We start from the raw sequence: 16,230 nt of genomic DNA, 5'->3' as shown, positions 1-16,230 counted from the left end.
ACTTAGGTTACTCAAAGATTCAATTTATAGCTCACTTGGCCATACATATGTCCTCACCCTTACCTTAACCCCATTACAACCTTGAAAAGACCTCATGATGTTTGCATTAGTACATTAAATATTTGTTGATTGGTTAGATGAAGAACAAAGTTTTAGAAAGCATGACTAGAGAATAGTAGAGTGATCAACCCTAGACACTTGAGAGATTAGAGTGCATATACACTACCAGTGAGGGTTCAATGCTTGGTTCTATGTTCCCTGCTTTCATGAGCTGTCTTCTCACAAGTTTACCTGTCTTGACTATATGATTTTAATTAGTGGAATTTGATTCATGTTTGTCTTGGAGAACTTATTTACTTTTAACCAAGTAGATAGAAATATCTTAGCATATAGTTGCATTCATATACATAGGTTGCATTGCATTTCATAAGTCTTACCATTCCTTTTCGCTCTTTTAGTTCTCTTGAGCTTAGCATGAGGACATGCTAATGTTTAAGTGTGGAGAAGTTGATAAACCACTATTTTATGATTTATATTATGCTCAATTGAGTGGTTTCTATCAAGTCTTTGCTCACTTATTCATATAAATTGCATGGTTTTACAATTCCTTTCTTACTCCTTAATATATGTGAAAATATGTTTCCTAGACCATAAAATTATTAATTTTAATTATCCTTTATTACCATTCGATGCCGTGATCCGTGTGTTGAGTATTTTCAGGCTTTATACGGCAGGAATGGCTTAGAGAACAAAAAAAAAACATGCAAAAGTGGAAGGAACGCGCGAAAATGAAGTTTTGAAGGAAATGGCAGCGACGCGCATGCATGGACGACGCGGACACGTGACTCGCGCAGAACCCAAGCAACGCACACACATGGACGACGCAAACGCATGCCTAGCGCAAAGCACAAGCGACGCATATACGTGACTGACGCGTACGCGTGACAAGGAAAACTTCCAAATGACGCGCACGCGTGACCCACGTGCACGCGTGATGGACGCCACGTGCAGAAAATTGCAGAAAACGTCTCCAGCGATTTTCTGGACTCCTTTTCGGCCCAAATCCAAGCCCAGAAAACATAGATTAGAGGCTATAAAGTGGGAGAATGCATCCATTCATAAACACAACATTTATAATTCACAATTTTAGGTTTTAGATGTAGTTTTCTAGAGAGATAGGCTCTCTCCTCTCTCTCTTAGGTTTTAGGATTTAGGATTTAGGATTTCTCTTAATTTTAGGATTGCTTCTTCTCAATTCCAGGTTCAATGTTCCTTTAATTTAATTTCTCTTCTACTTTTATTTATTCTATTACTTTAATTGTTTATTTTCTCAATTTGGTTTATGAACTCTTCATGTTAGATTTGATTTCTTTATTTAATGCAATTTGAGGTATTTCAGATTTATGATTACTTTCTTCTATTTATGATATAAATAATTTAGATTTTTTTTCTCTTGGCTTTGGTTGAGTAATTGGTGACACTTGAGTTATCAAACTCCTTTGTGATTGATAATTGGAATTTGCTGATTGGTTTGGATCCCTCTAAAGCTAGTCTTTCCTTAGGAGTTGACTAGGACTTGAGGAATCAAATTGATTAGTCCACTTGACTTTCCTTTATTTAGTAAGGGTTAACTAAGTGGGAGCAGTGAACAATTCTCATCACCAGTGATAAGGATAACTATGACAGAATTTTTAGTTCTCATACCTTGCCAAGAGTTTTTATAATTAGTTTGTTTCCATTGCCATTTACTATTGTTGCTTCTTATCTTAAAAAACCCAAAAAGATACATTTTCCATAACCAATAATAAATCATACTTTCCTACAATTCCTTGAGAGACGACCCGAGATTTCAATATTTCGGTTATAAATTTTATTGGGTTTACTTAAGTGACAACCAAGACTTTTGTGCGAAAGGACTCTTTGTTGGTTTAGAAGCTATACTTACAACGCGATCATTTTTATGAAATTCTTTACTAGCAAAAGTCCTCTCGTCAGTCGCCACCTCTTGCCGGAGATTTTCACACAAGGGCTAGAATGTCCAACAGATGTGATGGTAGACATCGCGATGACATTATACTTTCTTTAAGGGGCGGATAGGGTTTCGGGAAATTGTCAAGGATCGGGGTGAGATTTACTCAAAATTTTAGTTATGAATATTCAAATTCTACAACTTATATATGTTAAAACTCTTACTACTATACTATTTGATATATTTATTTATGTTGCATAAGACTTTTATTATTATTTATTTCTTAATATCTCATACAAAATGTCAAAAACTCCTCTTAATAAGTTCAAATTTAACACATTTTTTTATTAGATACATTCAAATATATTATGATTATATTCATAATTTTATATTATACTTTTGATATTTTCATTCTCATTCATTCATTTTTCTGTAATTGTTTGCAAACTAAAGAATATTGCATAAGAAGATAAAGTATCGTAACTAAAGCAAATATAAAAATAGAAACAACAAATGAAGATGTAACTTTGTATAACTCTAGTATAGAAAATTTATGTCTTTTTTAAAAATAAATGAATTCAAATTCTTAAAACAATAAACTAAATTTCAATTTGTATTATGTTTTAGTGAATAATTATATAGAATGATATAAAAAATGTCAAATGAATTTTCTGTAAAATATTTTTAATATAAAATACTTTAAATTTAATATTATTTTACATATTATCTAATCAATTTTTAAATAATATAACACTTAAAAAATATACCATATAGTTAAATAATTTGTCTCTATGTATGTCATCGCGTACATCTTACTTTAATTTTATTCTATATCGGAATAGTCATCTTTCAACATAGAGTGCATCAACCCACTTAGCTTCAATATCTTGTAAATACATGAATTGATTGGTAAAGTTCTCAATCACCCGTGTATATCTGGAGTTCTTTTTAGAGCAAGCAGTTGTTGACTTGTTGGCGCAAATTTATTTGGAAGCTTGAATGTGAGATGCTATAGAAACAGTTTTGGAAAAAAATAGATTGGAAAAATATAAAGAGGGATTAATTTAAAAATAGATGAAATACTTAAAAAAAATAAGTACTTGTCCCTAAAATGTAGATTCAAAATTAAAATCGTCTTTAAATTTTTATTTTTTTTGAAATGATTCTTAACATTCTATTTAGTATTAAAATCGTCATTTTGAAGATAATATTTTTTAAATAACAAAAATACTTCTACTACTGTATCAGCTCCCATCCTATATCTACCAGCACTACCTTCTTATCCATAGTCACCACTAACAACACTACCTGAGAAACTGAAAAATTTATAGAATTATTGAAACAAGATGAAGAAGAGATTGAGGAGTACTTGTTTGTGAGCCCAAACTTTAGCACTTACTCTTCTCACAAACTTGCACACATCGCTGATCAAGTTACACGAGAGCACTACTCTCTTCCCTGAAAAGACACAGATCTTTACCCAAACGACAACCAACAAGATCATCTCCAAAACGACAATACTAATTTTTGAGTTCATAGCGTTTCAAAAGGTTGCTAATGACATTTTCTTTAATCGCTACAATGGTCTTCTTTCCCAATCTTCAACCAAGTCTTTGCTAGAACTTCGCCAAAGTACGGCGGTGGATCTAACGGCAATGGCGTCTGCATTCGACTTTCGATGGAGGAGTTATTAATCAACAAAGATGTGGAGAATCGCTGGAGTAGCCACGATCTTCCAACGTCGTTATCGTCTTCGTCGAAGGTAGACGACAATTTGGATGGAATTTCACTAAAGAAGTACTTTGTGTGGATTCCGAATCTGGTTCAGGCCTTGCCAAATAGATGTAAGAAGAGCAATTTGACAGGATCGAACGTTATTGCTATTGCAGACAAAGAAGTGGAAAATTCTAGATTTACTTCAGCAGAACAAAAACGATAAAAAAATACGCTTTTGTCGTTGTCGTCATTTTCTTTGTCATGATGAAGGATGATGACTGATGAGAGGTAAAAGAGAATTTTTTCAATTATCAAATTTTATAAAAGATTAAAATGATCAAAAATATTATTTTAATATTAAATAAAATATTGATGATCATTTTGAACTAAAAAAATTAAAAAAAATTTTAAATTTGACCGTAAATTTCAATAACTAAAACAATACTTATTTCTAAAAAAAATATTATAATATGAAAAACACATTTGATTATTTGACCAGAATAAACCATCAAAAATTTAACATGTATGTAAAATTACCAAGAAAATCATTATTATTGCAAACATAATCAATTTTTCTCTTTTCCCCAATATAATCAATTTTTTAAATATTAAAAAATACAGCACATCTTAATTAAAAATCAAACTTGGTGAAGCATTCATTATGGTTGCTCAACAGAAAATTAAAGTTGGATTCACATGTAACTGCTTATTATCAACGGCCAATTGTGTTGCCCTTTAGCTTTTGTTGTGGCCCAATGGTGGTTGGTGTTTTTGAACAAACACATGTGAATACAACTAAAATTAATAAACTATATTATGGACACACCAGCCTGCCAACATTGAAAGACCCCCAACTTTCTCACCTTTTGCTACACATTTTAATCATGTGAAATACATATTGTTTCTTAACCATGTTGCATACAATATTGTTAGAAACCATTTTTTTTTTTTGGAAGGAATATTGCTAGAAACCTTAAATATACTAATCTAAGACGAACTTGAAAATACTTAAAAAAAGATATGGTTAAAATTAATGTCACAATTTTCATTTTTTTATAATATATTTTAAATTAAAGAATATTTTCAAATATCAAAAAACATTATTTTAATATTTTTAAATATTACTAAAATGGTACGATAACCATTATCATCACTATATAATAGTAGTTAGTTAGTCATCATATAAACATGTCTCATGTATATATTTTAATATTTTTTAAATATTATTAAAATTGTACAATAATCAAAACTACCATAATAATAGTCAATTACTCAATTAGTCATCATAAACAAAACCTTTTAAGTCATTTTAGATCTAATAAAAAATTTGTTCTAAATAATAAAGTAGACTAAATCTTCTGTTTCAAATTTAGTGACATGACAGTGAAAATATATTAAGAAAAGCAACATCAACACTGGTTTTTTGGCATCTTAAGCTTCGATTTGGTCTTACTTTATTTTTAAGTAATCTGCATTTTTTTTACGTACATTGCTCATTCTCCATCCCAAATCCCACCAACTATTAATTAATCATATTTTTTTTAAGTAGATATGCCTCTAACATTAATCAATAGAATAAAACCTGGTCTCTTAAACTATTTCTCTTGTGACATTTATTCAGTTATTTATGAGTTTAATTTGATATACTAGAGTTTAAAATATTCTGTACTGTCATTTAATTAAAATGTTTTTTTTTTATAAAACCATAAATTACTACTAGAGCTTTATCCAATTTTTGTCCTTAGCTTAAATTACATAAACGATTCTCAATATATATTTAATATATAATTAAGATAAATTAATTTCTTAATTTGTGTATTAATGACACACATGATCACAGAGAGAGTTAGTTACTGTTCTTCTGTTTATAAATTGTTTCTTTAAAAAATGAAATGTTGTATACTTGTATCATTTGTTAAATTTTAAATTTTTTTTTGTATAATTAAAATGATTAAAAAACAACTTTTAAAAACCATATCATTTCCCCAATTTATGATAAAAGATTATGCTTTAAATAATTTTAATATTTTATTTTATTAACCACTATTTTTTCTTCTTTAATTAGATAAATTATTATTATTATTAAGAAATAAGAACCCTAATTTCTCTTGCCCATTAGAGAGAGGGGTTATTTTTCTACACTCTTAACACCCTCTCCCATCTGTATTACGGGGTGTGGAGATTCTAGATGTACAAATAACGATACTCAAAACTTTCTTTTTTTCTTTCTAATCTGTTTTATTACCAGAAGTAACAATTTCACCTGAATTAATAAGTAGTTTGTTCATCAATAACCTATTAATTATTTATTTATTGTTTATTTTCTTTTTGGTTTTTCCCCCTTTTTTTTTTGGTTTTTGATTTCTGTTTCTGTTTTTATGTGTCAACAAAAACAAGTAAACAACGTCAATTTTATTCACGCCAGCACATGACTCTTGCTCCTTATCTTCTCCGAAAAGTAGTGATAGTTTCTCAAATTCCCCTTTAAATATTCAATTTGCTGTTCTTAACCCTTTCAGTGTTTCTATCTGCAGCAATTCAACTATCTCAGACTTAGACCCTTCAATTGTTTCAGGTAATTTAATTGTCCCTTTTCTCTATTTTTTTTTTCTGATTGCAGAAATAAACCCTTGTTTTCTCTTCATTTATTGTTTCTTTTAATGCATGATTTTCGTGGGGTTCTCTTTATTATGTGCAAATTTATGGAAAGCTTGCAACTTTAAATTCCAGATATAGAAAGTCTGTTCTGTAATCACAGAGTTCTGAGCAACCTATGCAATTTAAAAGAGAAAAAGAAACTGTGCTTTGCATATTGGGAACACTTAATAGAGTTCTTAATGCGTTAGAATTTTAGAATTGGACCATGTGCATATCTATTTGGGGCAAGAAATGCTGAAACAAAAAAGAGCATAGCAAACCAAATCAGCCTTAAGAAGCTTAAAGGAGGGGGTGGGTGGGTGAGAGTAGAACTCAGAGGATTTGAGGAAGGAAAAAGGCCTGGGGCTGGGAGAATGTTTGGGAGAGAAAGAGTGAGGGTGGAGTCGATTTCGGTTGAGAGCTTTGGAGCACTTCTTGGTATGAAGGAATTTTTATTGCTGTGGTGCTATTCTTGTTCGCACTGTTGTAGTTGTTGTTTTGCTCTTTCAGCTTGGAGACATCATTTGCCACAGCTTGGAGTCAAGAGATATCAGTTGCTCCTGTGTGAGCCATGTAGGCAGCAACCATATTGGTGCTAAGCAATAAATGTTGCCCGGACTCATTCTAGAGGTTTTTCGCTTGATTTTGACGTCGGGATCAAGCGCAACCTTCAGGATGGTTGAACAAGTGAACCATGCGCAGCCACAGCCTGACACGCATACCCAAGCTCCCATGCTAGTTCAAGACCATGCTTTCGACCTTCAAGTTTGAGGAAACCATGTCATGGTTGTTGCTATATGCCCGCCCTAAAATAGAAAAGGAGACCTTCTGAATGACCTACAATGGAGTCTAATACACTAGACAAGAATGAGAGAAACTGGGCTGACGAAGGAATACCGCCTGTCCGATTGGGTCTGCGGGAGAAGGTTCTGATCGACAACATTAAGTTGGGTGTGTGTGACAGTTTGTACTGTTTATGAAACCCCAGCTGCCACTAGTCCATAGATGATGGGGAATCCCTTGTGCACATTGTTTTTATATTTATTTTGGTTTAGCTCCATTTCTTCACTTGATTTTTGCTCCTGCTTAGTCATCCAATAATATAAGTTTTCTGTTTCTTGCACCTGTGTTTTTAATGTATCCTTCTTCAGATGTGTGCTAATTCCTGATATTCTTTTTAAGTGAACACTTATAGACTACTAATTTATTTTCTTATGTTGCTTGAATTTTGCTTTCACTATGGCCTTGGGGTAACTCACCGGTTCGAAGCCAACCAATAAAGTGTTACATTCATTTGAGTTGGCTATTGTTCTCCGTACTTCTCTTAATCCCTTTTTATTTTTTTGGCCTTGCAGAAATTTGTTCTGCAGAACTTGGTGGTATTTCCTCTCAAACTTCAGAATTTGTGGCTTTTGAACAATTATATGGGGAACTGTTTGGATAAGGTAAGAATATTAGGGTAAATCAATGAGATTCTTCATTGCTATGCTGATTAAAAGTTGAAAAGCCTGAAACTTTTCTCCTGTTTTCTGTGATGAACTGTTTCCTTCAATATATATAGCATATTCTTACAAAAAGTTCTAACTATGCTGTGCTTGTAACTTTAAAGTGTTAGTGTTTGATTATGGTTTTTTAGTGTCCAAGACCTACTTATTTGCCCGCTGCATTGAGATATTAACTCTCGAATATTCGTCCTGCTTGTATATGATCTGTAGCTGTTAGGTTAGACGGGTAATAAGCAAGAATGGGGACAAAAAATAGTAGGATGCAACAACTGATGAAAAACTATGTAAGAATTAGAAAAGGGCAATATATTACTTTTTCTCAACTGTTCAAAAAGATCTAAATATTAGAAATGATCAATGGTTCCGATTACACTGCCTAGGCAACTAACGAAAACAAATTTCTTGTTGTAGCTTGTAGATAGCTAACAGTTAGGTCAGGAAGATCATGTTAATAACCAATTTTAGTTTTTACTTTTATTTTCTCAGTGGTGAATGGTTGATAACCTATAACATTGTATTTTATGTGGTGGTGATGTGTTTATACTTATTTTATGCCAGATATTTCTAAATCTAGCTCATTTCCTCAACATTATTCTTCCTCTTCTATTATCAGCTACTCCAGCTGCAAGCCTCTTGATGTTTTCCTTCCTCCACATTAATAGCGGCTAGAAAGGAAAAATAGAGAAATATAAGTGATAAGTCTGCAAATTATGTTGGTGATAGAAAGCCAACATTAATATAAGCTTAATGTTGTGTTGGATAAGAGGATGTTTTGATGGATGAGCAGACACACTAAACCAAATAGGATTAAGAATGATGGCATGAAAGAGGGATTTTCGATAGCATTGATTATAGGGATAGTAGAATTTTCCTTGTCTTAGTTGGTATTTGCGTACTAGAAGAAGGTTTGTTGAGGCTCTAGTTAGAAGTGTGGATCCGATAATGGGTAGTCATGTAGCCGAGACAGAAGGAAACCTAAAAAAGACTTTAGAGGAAACTATTAAAATTTAAAAGAGATTTAAATACAAATGGTTTAAACACAATATACACAATTATGACTTATGATAGGGAACTTAGTTTGGTGGTGTTTGATCCATATTGACCGCAATTAATGGGATGAGGATCAATTGTTGTATACTTCTTTGCAAATTTTTGTGGTTCTTTATGCTGCTAGAACTTACTAGTGTATCATTTAACCTCATTTATTGATCAGTCAATTAACAAAAAAGATCTCATGTTTCTGATATTTGTAGGATGAATCTACGGATACACATTCTGATCAACACGTGGAGTTAGCTTCTGGAAATGTGAAACTTATTAGCAGCACCGAAGCTTGGGAGCAAAAGTTGGAAGAAGCAACGAGAGATGGCAAAACTGTAAGTTTTCGTTCTTATTTACTTTGTTGTAACATAGGTATCTTTTGCACTTGATTCTAAATAGTGTTTCTAATGCTTTTAGAAATTTTGAGTTGTAATAACTTTGAAAAGAGTTCTTAAGCTCGCTCCATATTAATGAGACACACCACACTTTGTGTTTTGTTTATTGTAATGCATGTAGTTTATTATCAAGCAAAATTTTTCTATTCTGTTGCAATTATGCGTCACAAGCTAATCGAGATGGTAGTGTCTATTTTCAAATTTGATACCGAGTTTTATCATTGATTCCCTGCTGTTCAATTTCATCAAGAATTTGGAAGGGCTTTACATGTTAATCGGAAGCCTTCTGTGGCCTTGTGCCCAAGATTCTATTTTCGATATTAGGGTAGGAGATCTACGGATCCATTTTTGCACCTTGCTAAAGATACCTTCTCTCTTTTCGAACTTAAATTTGCGCTGGCCAGTTTGGTAGTGGCGTAGAATTTGTCCCTAATTTCCATTAATGTCTCTTTGACACGCATGCACATAAAATGCACTTTGAAGTTGGGATATAGTTCCTTGAAACTTATCTTATCTCTAAAGTTAAAGGCATCAATTCCATGAGGGTAAAAATGGGTTTTTATTTTTGGTATTAGATTTATTTGGAAAACATTATGAAAACTGATATATGAAATTTTATTTCCATTTTCATCCCCATAAGGATAGGTGTACACACTTATTTTCTTACTTTAAAGGCAACTCACTCCCATTTCTGATACAATAGATATGATGAAATTGTTTGCAGATATTTCAGCATATTTTCTCACTTTTTTCAATTTTTGAAGTATATAATTTATTTTCTCTTGGTTAAAAGTTAATACTGAAGCTCAATGTTCAACAGGTGATCCTGAATTTCAGTGCTACTTGGTGTGGTCCTTGTAAAATGATTGCGCCGTATTACTGCGAGTTATCTGAGAAATTCACATCGATAGTGTTCTTAATAGTCGATGTGGATGAACTAAGCGTAAGTGACAAAGGCATTAAACATTATTATTTCATATTATCAATTTGAAATTAAGGTTTAGCAAATACATCCAATTTCAGTTAGTTTCACTACTGAAACATGGTTTTCGTTGTTGCAGGACTTTGCCGCTACATGGGACATCAAAGCCACGCCAACTTTCTTCTTTTTTCAAAATGGACAACAAGTTGACAAACTTGTAGGAGCAAACAAGCCAGAGCTGCAGAAGAAGATTGCTGCCATTACCGACTCGGTTCCAAAGTGGCAGTAACTGTTGTTTTGTTCATCGGTTCTTGTACGAAACAAGCCGTGTGCATTCTCCTTTTTGCAAGTCACAACTTCGAGGTCAAGGCTGAGTGTGATCTAGGTGTTTTTTCCAGTGACTGAATGTTTCTACATGTTCTGCAGTGACTTGAATGTCTTCAAATTTTTTCTCCTTGGGTGTAAATAGAAGATGTTTCATTTGAATTGTCTCTGATTCAAAGTAATGTGGCTGTATTGTAACAAGCTTGTTTTGCTAATTGGTAATGCCAAAATTTGTTGTGACTTTGTTGTCAAATTTAAATGAAATGTGATTCCCTTTCTATTGGATTGATTTGGTGGCATTTGGTTTTGTCTGCAATAAACCTCATTTCTTGTGTGGTTTTAGTCTTGGGGCAAGAAACTTGTGTTTTTCACTATTTGTCACATTAGTAAACACATTATCTTTATTTTTTGGGTAATGCAATATATAAAATTACATTCACTTGTAAACATAGTTACTAGAACCGTTGTAAGCATAGTTATTAGAATCGAATTGTCGAATCGATAATTAACCTGATCATACAACTGGGTTATTGGGTCAATTGGTGAGTTATTGATTCACCTGGTTGATTTGGTCATAATTAAATAAAAATATAAAATTATAAAAATAAAATTAAAATTTAAAATTTAAAATACATGTTTTTACAAATATATTAAGGTTTAATTACTCTATTGATCTCTATAGTTTTGCGAAATTTTCAATTAGATTCCTATATTTTTTCTTTTCAATTGAGTCCCTATACGTTAATTTTTTTTTCAATTTAGTCCTTGTCGTGACAAAATCGTTTGAGATAACAGAATATTCTGTTCGAAAATAGAATATTCTCCTAATTAGATTAAAATTACTAATTAAATTCAACCCCATCTTTTTAAAATACCAAAACTAACCCTAGCATTTTGTACTAAAAATGGAGAACCCTAGTGTCTACTCTGCTCTGCTTCGCGTCGGTGGTGTGTCGCTTCCATTGCGTTCCCTCACCGTGGATCGCCGTGCCGCGCATCGCGTCGTCACACTACGCCTCGCCTAACCGCACCTCACCTTGCTGCTCTGCTCTTCGGGTGTCGATGCTGACGGTAGAATCTTTAAGAAACGCCCTGTTCTAATCTCAGGTTCAGTGGGGAGCTATGGAGCTTATTTGGCTGATGGGTCAGAGAACAGAGAACAGGTGAGATCTTCAAAGGACTAATATCAAGTATTTAAGAATTAGCTGTGATAGCTCTTTACTTGTGGTGTTTGTTATATTTTCTTATCTTCTGTGTAGCCAATTAATTCATCAACATAGTTAATGATATTTTAGATATGATGATATTCCAACCTTTCTTCTTCATCTTGGTGTCCCATTTTAATCTCTTGGTTTTTGAGGAAGAATTGATTGACTGAGATTGGGAATAAGGAGAAGCTGAATATTTTAGGGGTGTTCTATTCATATTGTGTTGTTTTTTTTTCAATTTTTTTAGTTATTTTCAGTTTCTGTCTCTCAAGCTGTGAATTCTTAAGTTGTGTAAATTTGTAGTTTAGTTTCAGTTTTACTTAATTGTTTGCAACTTCTGTTTGTTTCTCAAATTATATTCTAAATTTATATTCTAAATTTTGTTGATGGCTATGATCCATAGATTCTTCAAAATTAAGGATGTATTGTATTGTACCCGTATCTTTCAAAGAGTATTTGAGCCAAGAAAATTGGAGTTCTTGGGTTTACACATTTTCATTTTAAAAATCTTAACTAGTGTCAGTGTCCATGGATCTTGATAGCAACATCTTATTTATTTATTTTTTGAGTTTGATCGGTTGCTTACAAGTAACTAATTTGGTTGATCATTTGATCCCTCTTATTCTTGCTCGGATTTATTACTGTGTTGGGCCACGGTAGTTAATTAAGGTCTGTATTTGAAATTATTATTGCTTTGGCTGCTGATAATTTGTAATCATTTGTACTAATTATAATCCATTTAAACCTGCACTATATAATACTTTGATATGTTCTTCAGCTTCATCTTTTTCAGTCTTGAAAACACTATCCAATTCTACTTTCAATGTAGTTAGTGTGTATGATTATTATTCATAATTGGAGGTATGACATGTGCAGCTGTGGAAGGCATTTTGAGAGATCTTCCAGGAGTCAAGAGGGTTGTAGTGGCTTTTGCTATTTTGTTGATTGGAATATTGTCTTTGATCCTGAAATTCCTAGATACTTAGTTGATGGGATTGAAGGGGGAAGCAATGAAAAATTTAAATTACGTGTTAGAAACCCTTATACAAGTATGGCTTCTAAAGATGTTGAGGATAGCTCAACTATGTTTTGACTCTTCATATATAGCTTGCTTCTTTGTGTGAGTATTTTTAATTCTTTCTTTGATAATTTGTGTGTATGCTTCCAATAGTTACACTCTACTTACATTTTCTTTATTTCTTTGAATCCAATATGAATTCACTTTTAGATCATGGCAATGCTTATTGGATAGCTACTCATTTTAAGTGTAAACAGTTTTTTCTTTTTTATTTTTCAAAGAAAACAAGTCAGGTTATCTTTGTGAAAATACATATAAAGATTCAAACCAAGATTTGATATTATTTCTCAAACAAAAAAATCTTGATTTTCTTAAAAAGTGTATGTTATTTTATAGATTATAATGTTGCACAGCACAATACGAAGGCACATGTAATTGCAGGTTGTTACTATCAATTGAAGTGGTGTATTGATTATTGTTCATAGCAAACTTTTTCAAGTTGAAAATGAGGGTAATGTGTTGTGTCTGCAGGATCAATAACTGACATTTCGATTGCTAGGGCATTTGGAATTGGAGCAGGTATCTGGTACTTAAAGAAAGTGAGAGCTAAAGCATCAGTAACATGTGGAGTTCAAAACAATGAGAACATACTCTTCTGTCTGATATATAATTCTTTCTTTAGAAAAAGTTACGTTAATAAATTCTTTATCTTGTTGTATTGTATAAAATTTGATTTGTTATATTTTTGGGGATAATTTTGACAATTCATTTTATATATATTTATTACTATTATTTCTGTTTTATTTTATCCAATCATTTTTTTAGTATGTTTTTAAGATAAGATATTTTGAAAGGTAAAAAAAGAGAGAAAATATTTTTGGTATAATTTATATATAAATAAGCAAAAAAATGATAGTGACAAAATAAAAAGGATTATAGGAATATCTTTTTTGTTGTAGAATCATTGAATAGGGATTATAGGAATATCTTTCATTGAATATTTATAGTTGTAGCGAAATTTTCAATTAGGTCCCTATACTTTTTTTCTTTTCAATTGAGTCCCTAAGGGTATACAAGTAATTTTATAATTCACTAACATTTTTTTGACGTTTAACGTTAATAAGGACTAAATTGAAAAAAAATTAACGTATATGGATCCAATTGAAAGAAAAAAAAATATAGGGACCTAATTGAAAATTTCGCAAAATTATAGGGACTAACAGAGTAATTAAACCATATATTAATAACAATCAAGTATTAAGTATCAATTCTTAGATATAATTTATGACGCAAAAGAGATAATAAATTAGTTACTAATATAAAAAATTTTCTTAATTTAAATGAACAAGAGAGAGAAAAATATAACACAATTTATATATCAAATTTGATATTTATGTGAATCCATATTTTAAAAAAAAAGTAAAAATAAAATTTGTTCAAAATTACTATATAATTATTTTTTGTCATATATAATAATAAAGGTCCCTGTTCCGCTGTTCAAGCCTTCTATTACACATTTATTAGTTTAATTTTTGGACATGCAGAGCTCCTTCGGTGGTTTGCGGCACACGAGTGCATTGTGAACCTGCGCGGGTCAACAGCGGTTTCAAGCACGAATTAACCAATTTTTAACGAATTTGATCATCAATTTATTGGTTTTTTAGTTGAACCGACTGGTCCAGTCCGATTCTAATAACTATGCTTGTAAGAAATCTAATGTCTAAGTCAATAGAGAAAAAGAGCTTATTATTTTTTCTTGGTTACATAGGCATGTGTATCACAAAATTGTGTGGGAAGAGAAGTGATTTATTCTTGTGTGGGTTACATAAATCTGTGCCTCTAATTTCTTTGTATTGTTTAGCTTTTTTTTATAAACGATCACAAATCGGACGATCCAATTTATGTTTTTAAAAATTAAAAAATTTTGATATTAAAATTGGACTATCCAATTTTTATTTTCAAAATAAAAAAATTAAAAGTACAAATCGGACCCTCCGATTTGTGGTTTATTTTTCTTGTTCAAATAAATTAGAAGGTCTGATTTGATTAATATCAATTAAAAAAATAACATCATATCAAAGAGAAACATCTAATTCTTCAATAACAAGGTATTATACATATATTTAATCAATATAAAAAAAAAATAGAAAACAAGTGTGAGATGAAACTTAGAAAGTGACTCTTGGATCCTTATTGGGCCATATGCCTCTTTTGGGGCTAATGGGCCTATCTCATTGCCATAACAACAATTACAAAGGATAATGTAAATCAATTGTTTGATATTTTAACTAAGTTAAGTTAGTCGATTAGTTAGCAAGCCTAAAAAAAATTATAAAGGATAATATTGTTGGATAATAAAAATAATATATATACGTGACCTTAAAAATAATATATATACACTAAAAATTAAGTATTAAATTAGTCACTATATATTTATATATTTATATTTTATTGGTGACTTTTTTTGCGTACATGTAGTATTGTTAATTTTCTAATTCACTTTTTATTTTATAATTGAATTATCTTCTAAAACCAAGTGAATAACTAAAAATGGGCACTAATAAAATCCGAAGAGCATATTTTAATTTTCAGAAGCTAATTTGTCGTCAGATTTTAGATACTAAAGTTAATATTATACTTAAATCTTTCTATTAAAATAAAACATATATGTACTCAAATAGCAATATTATTGTTCCAAAAATCATAATCAACTAACCATATACAGCTTTTTTCCGCGTATCACCCCAAATTTAAGGGGACATAAATAGGCCTACCACTACACTAGCTATCAACCAAATCAATCATATTCATGCAAAATTCAAAAATTATTTCTTCTTGTCAAATGCTTGATGCTTGATGCTTTGTTCATACTTGTGTCATAATCAACCTAGAAACAACAATTAATATACGGTATGAATACTGGAAAAAGACACACACGTTAATAAGCTGTTTATGTCAATTATATATATTCTACTACATATTATATAGTCCACTAAATTAATAAACAAATATGGTAGTGGGAGTTCGGTGCTAATAAGTGTCACATTCAAAAATGTAATCATGGAATTTGATCCCTTCTTTTTCATTATTTGTACACCACAATACAGCTGTTCACCTAACACTAGCCAGATATGACATGGTGACATACAAATATAAGTTGGAAAATTTTGAAAAAAAAAATAATAAATAATAATTCCTCCTATCTAACTCTTACACACGTTCTCCACTTGCTTGCTCATCCTCCTATTTCCAATATTGTATTTTATTTAATATAAAATCACTTTTAAAATTTAATTTACAATATAAGATTTAATTGTCATACACTATGAATTCGCACATACACATTTAGCTAATTTATATTTGTATGAATAAGATAGTTCTTACAAATATATATAACAAATTAGACAATGTGTTAATATTTTTGGTATTATATGACACTAATTGTCTTCAACACAAATTTTATGGTTTCCTATAACATCAGAAAATGATCTCATG

The 16,230-nt window shown here is 31.2% G+C and overlaps 1 protein-coding gene across 3 annotated transcripts; it reads left to right on the top strand.

The window, feature by feature from the left end:
• Positions 1–5,817: 5,817 nt before the first annotated feature.
• On the top strand, positions 5,818–10,794 carry LOC107485334 (thioredoxin H-type). Of its 3 annotated transcripts, none has more exons than XM_016105847.3 (6): positions 5,818–5,875; positions 6,220–6,260; positions 7,678–7,767; positions 9,081–9,203; positions 10,084–10,206; positions 10,325–10,794. In XM_016105847.3, exons 3-6 carry the CDS (start codon positions 7,747–7,749, stop codon positions 10,472–10,474), a joined length of 417 nt encoding a protein of 138 aa, XP_015961333.1. In that variant the 5' UTR covers positions 5,818–5,875; positions 6,220–6,260; positions 7,678–7,746; the 3' UTR covers positions 10,475–10,794. The 3 variants fall into 3 exon arrangements, with proteins under 3 accessions (XP_015961333.1, XP_052117030.1, XP_015961334.1); XM_016105848.3 differs by lacking the exon at positions 5,818–5,875 and adding an exon at positions 6,126–6,143; XM_052261070.1 differs by lacking the exon at positions 5,818–5,875 and having other exon boundaries at positions 6,088–6,260; positions 7,693–7,767.
• Positions 10,795–16,230: the final 5,436 nt, after the last annotated feature.

Source organism: Arachis duranensis, chromosome 4 (assembly GCF_000817695.3).
Source record: "Arachis duranensis cultivar V14167 chromosome 4, aradu.V14167.gnm2.J7QH, whole genome shotgun sequence".
NCBI classification, from domain to species: Eukaryota; Viridiplantae; Streptophyta; class Magnoliopsida; order Fabales; family Fabaceae; genus Arachis; species Arachis duranensis.
The sequence above is the reverse complement of the archived record's forward strand: the minus strand, read 5'-3'. Positions and strand labels throughout refer to the sequence as shown.

What these genes read in the sequence shown, in the direction of transcription:
- LOC107485334 (XM_016105847.3), top strand. Translation starts at nt 7,747, where the DNA reads ATGGGGAACTGTTTGGATAAG. An exon ending in TGGGGAACTGTTTGGATAAG is followed by an intron (nt 7,768 to 9,080) that starts GTAAGAATATTA and finishes TGATATTTGTAG; the next exon opens with GATGAATCTACGGATACACA. An exon ending in CAACGAGAGATGGCAAAACT is followed by an intron (nt 9,204 to 10,083) that starts GTAAGTTTTCGT and finishes AATGTTCAACAG; the next exon opens with GTGATCCTGAATTTCAGTGC.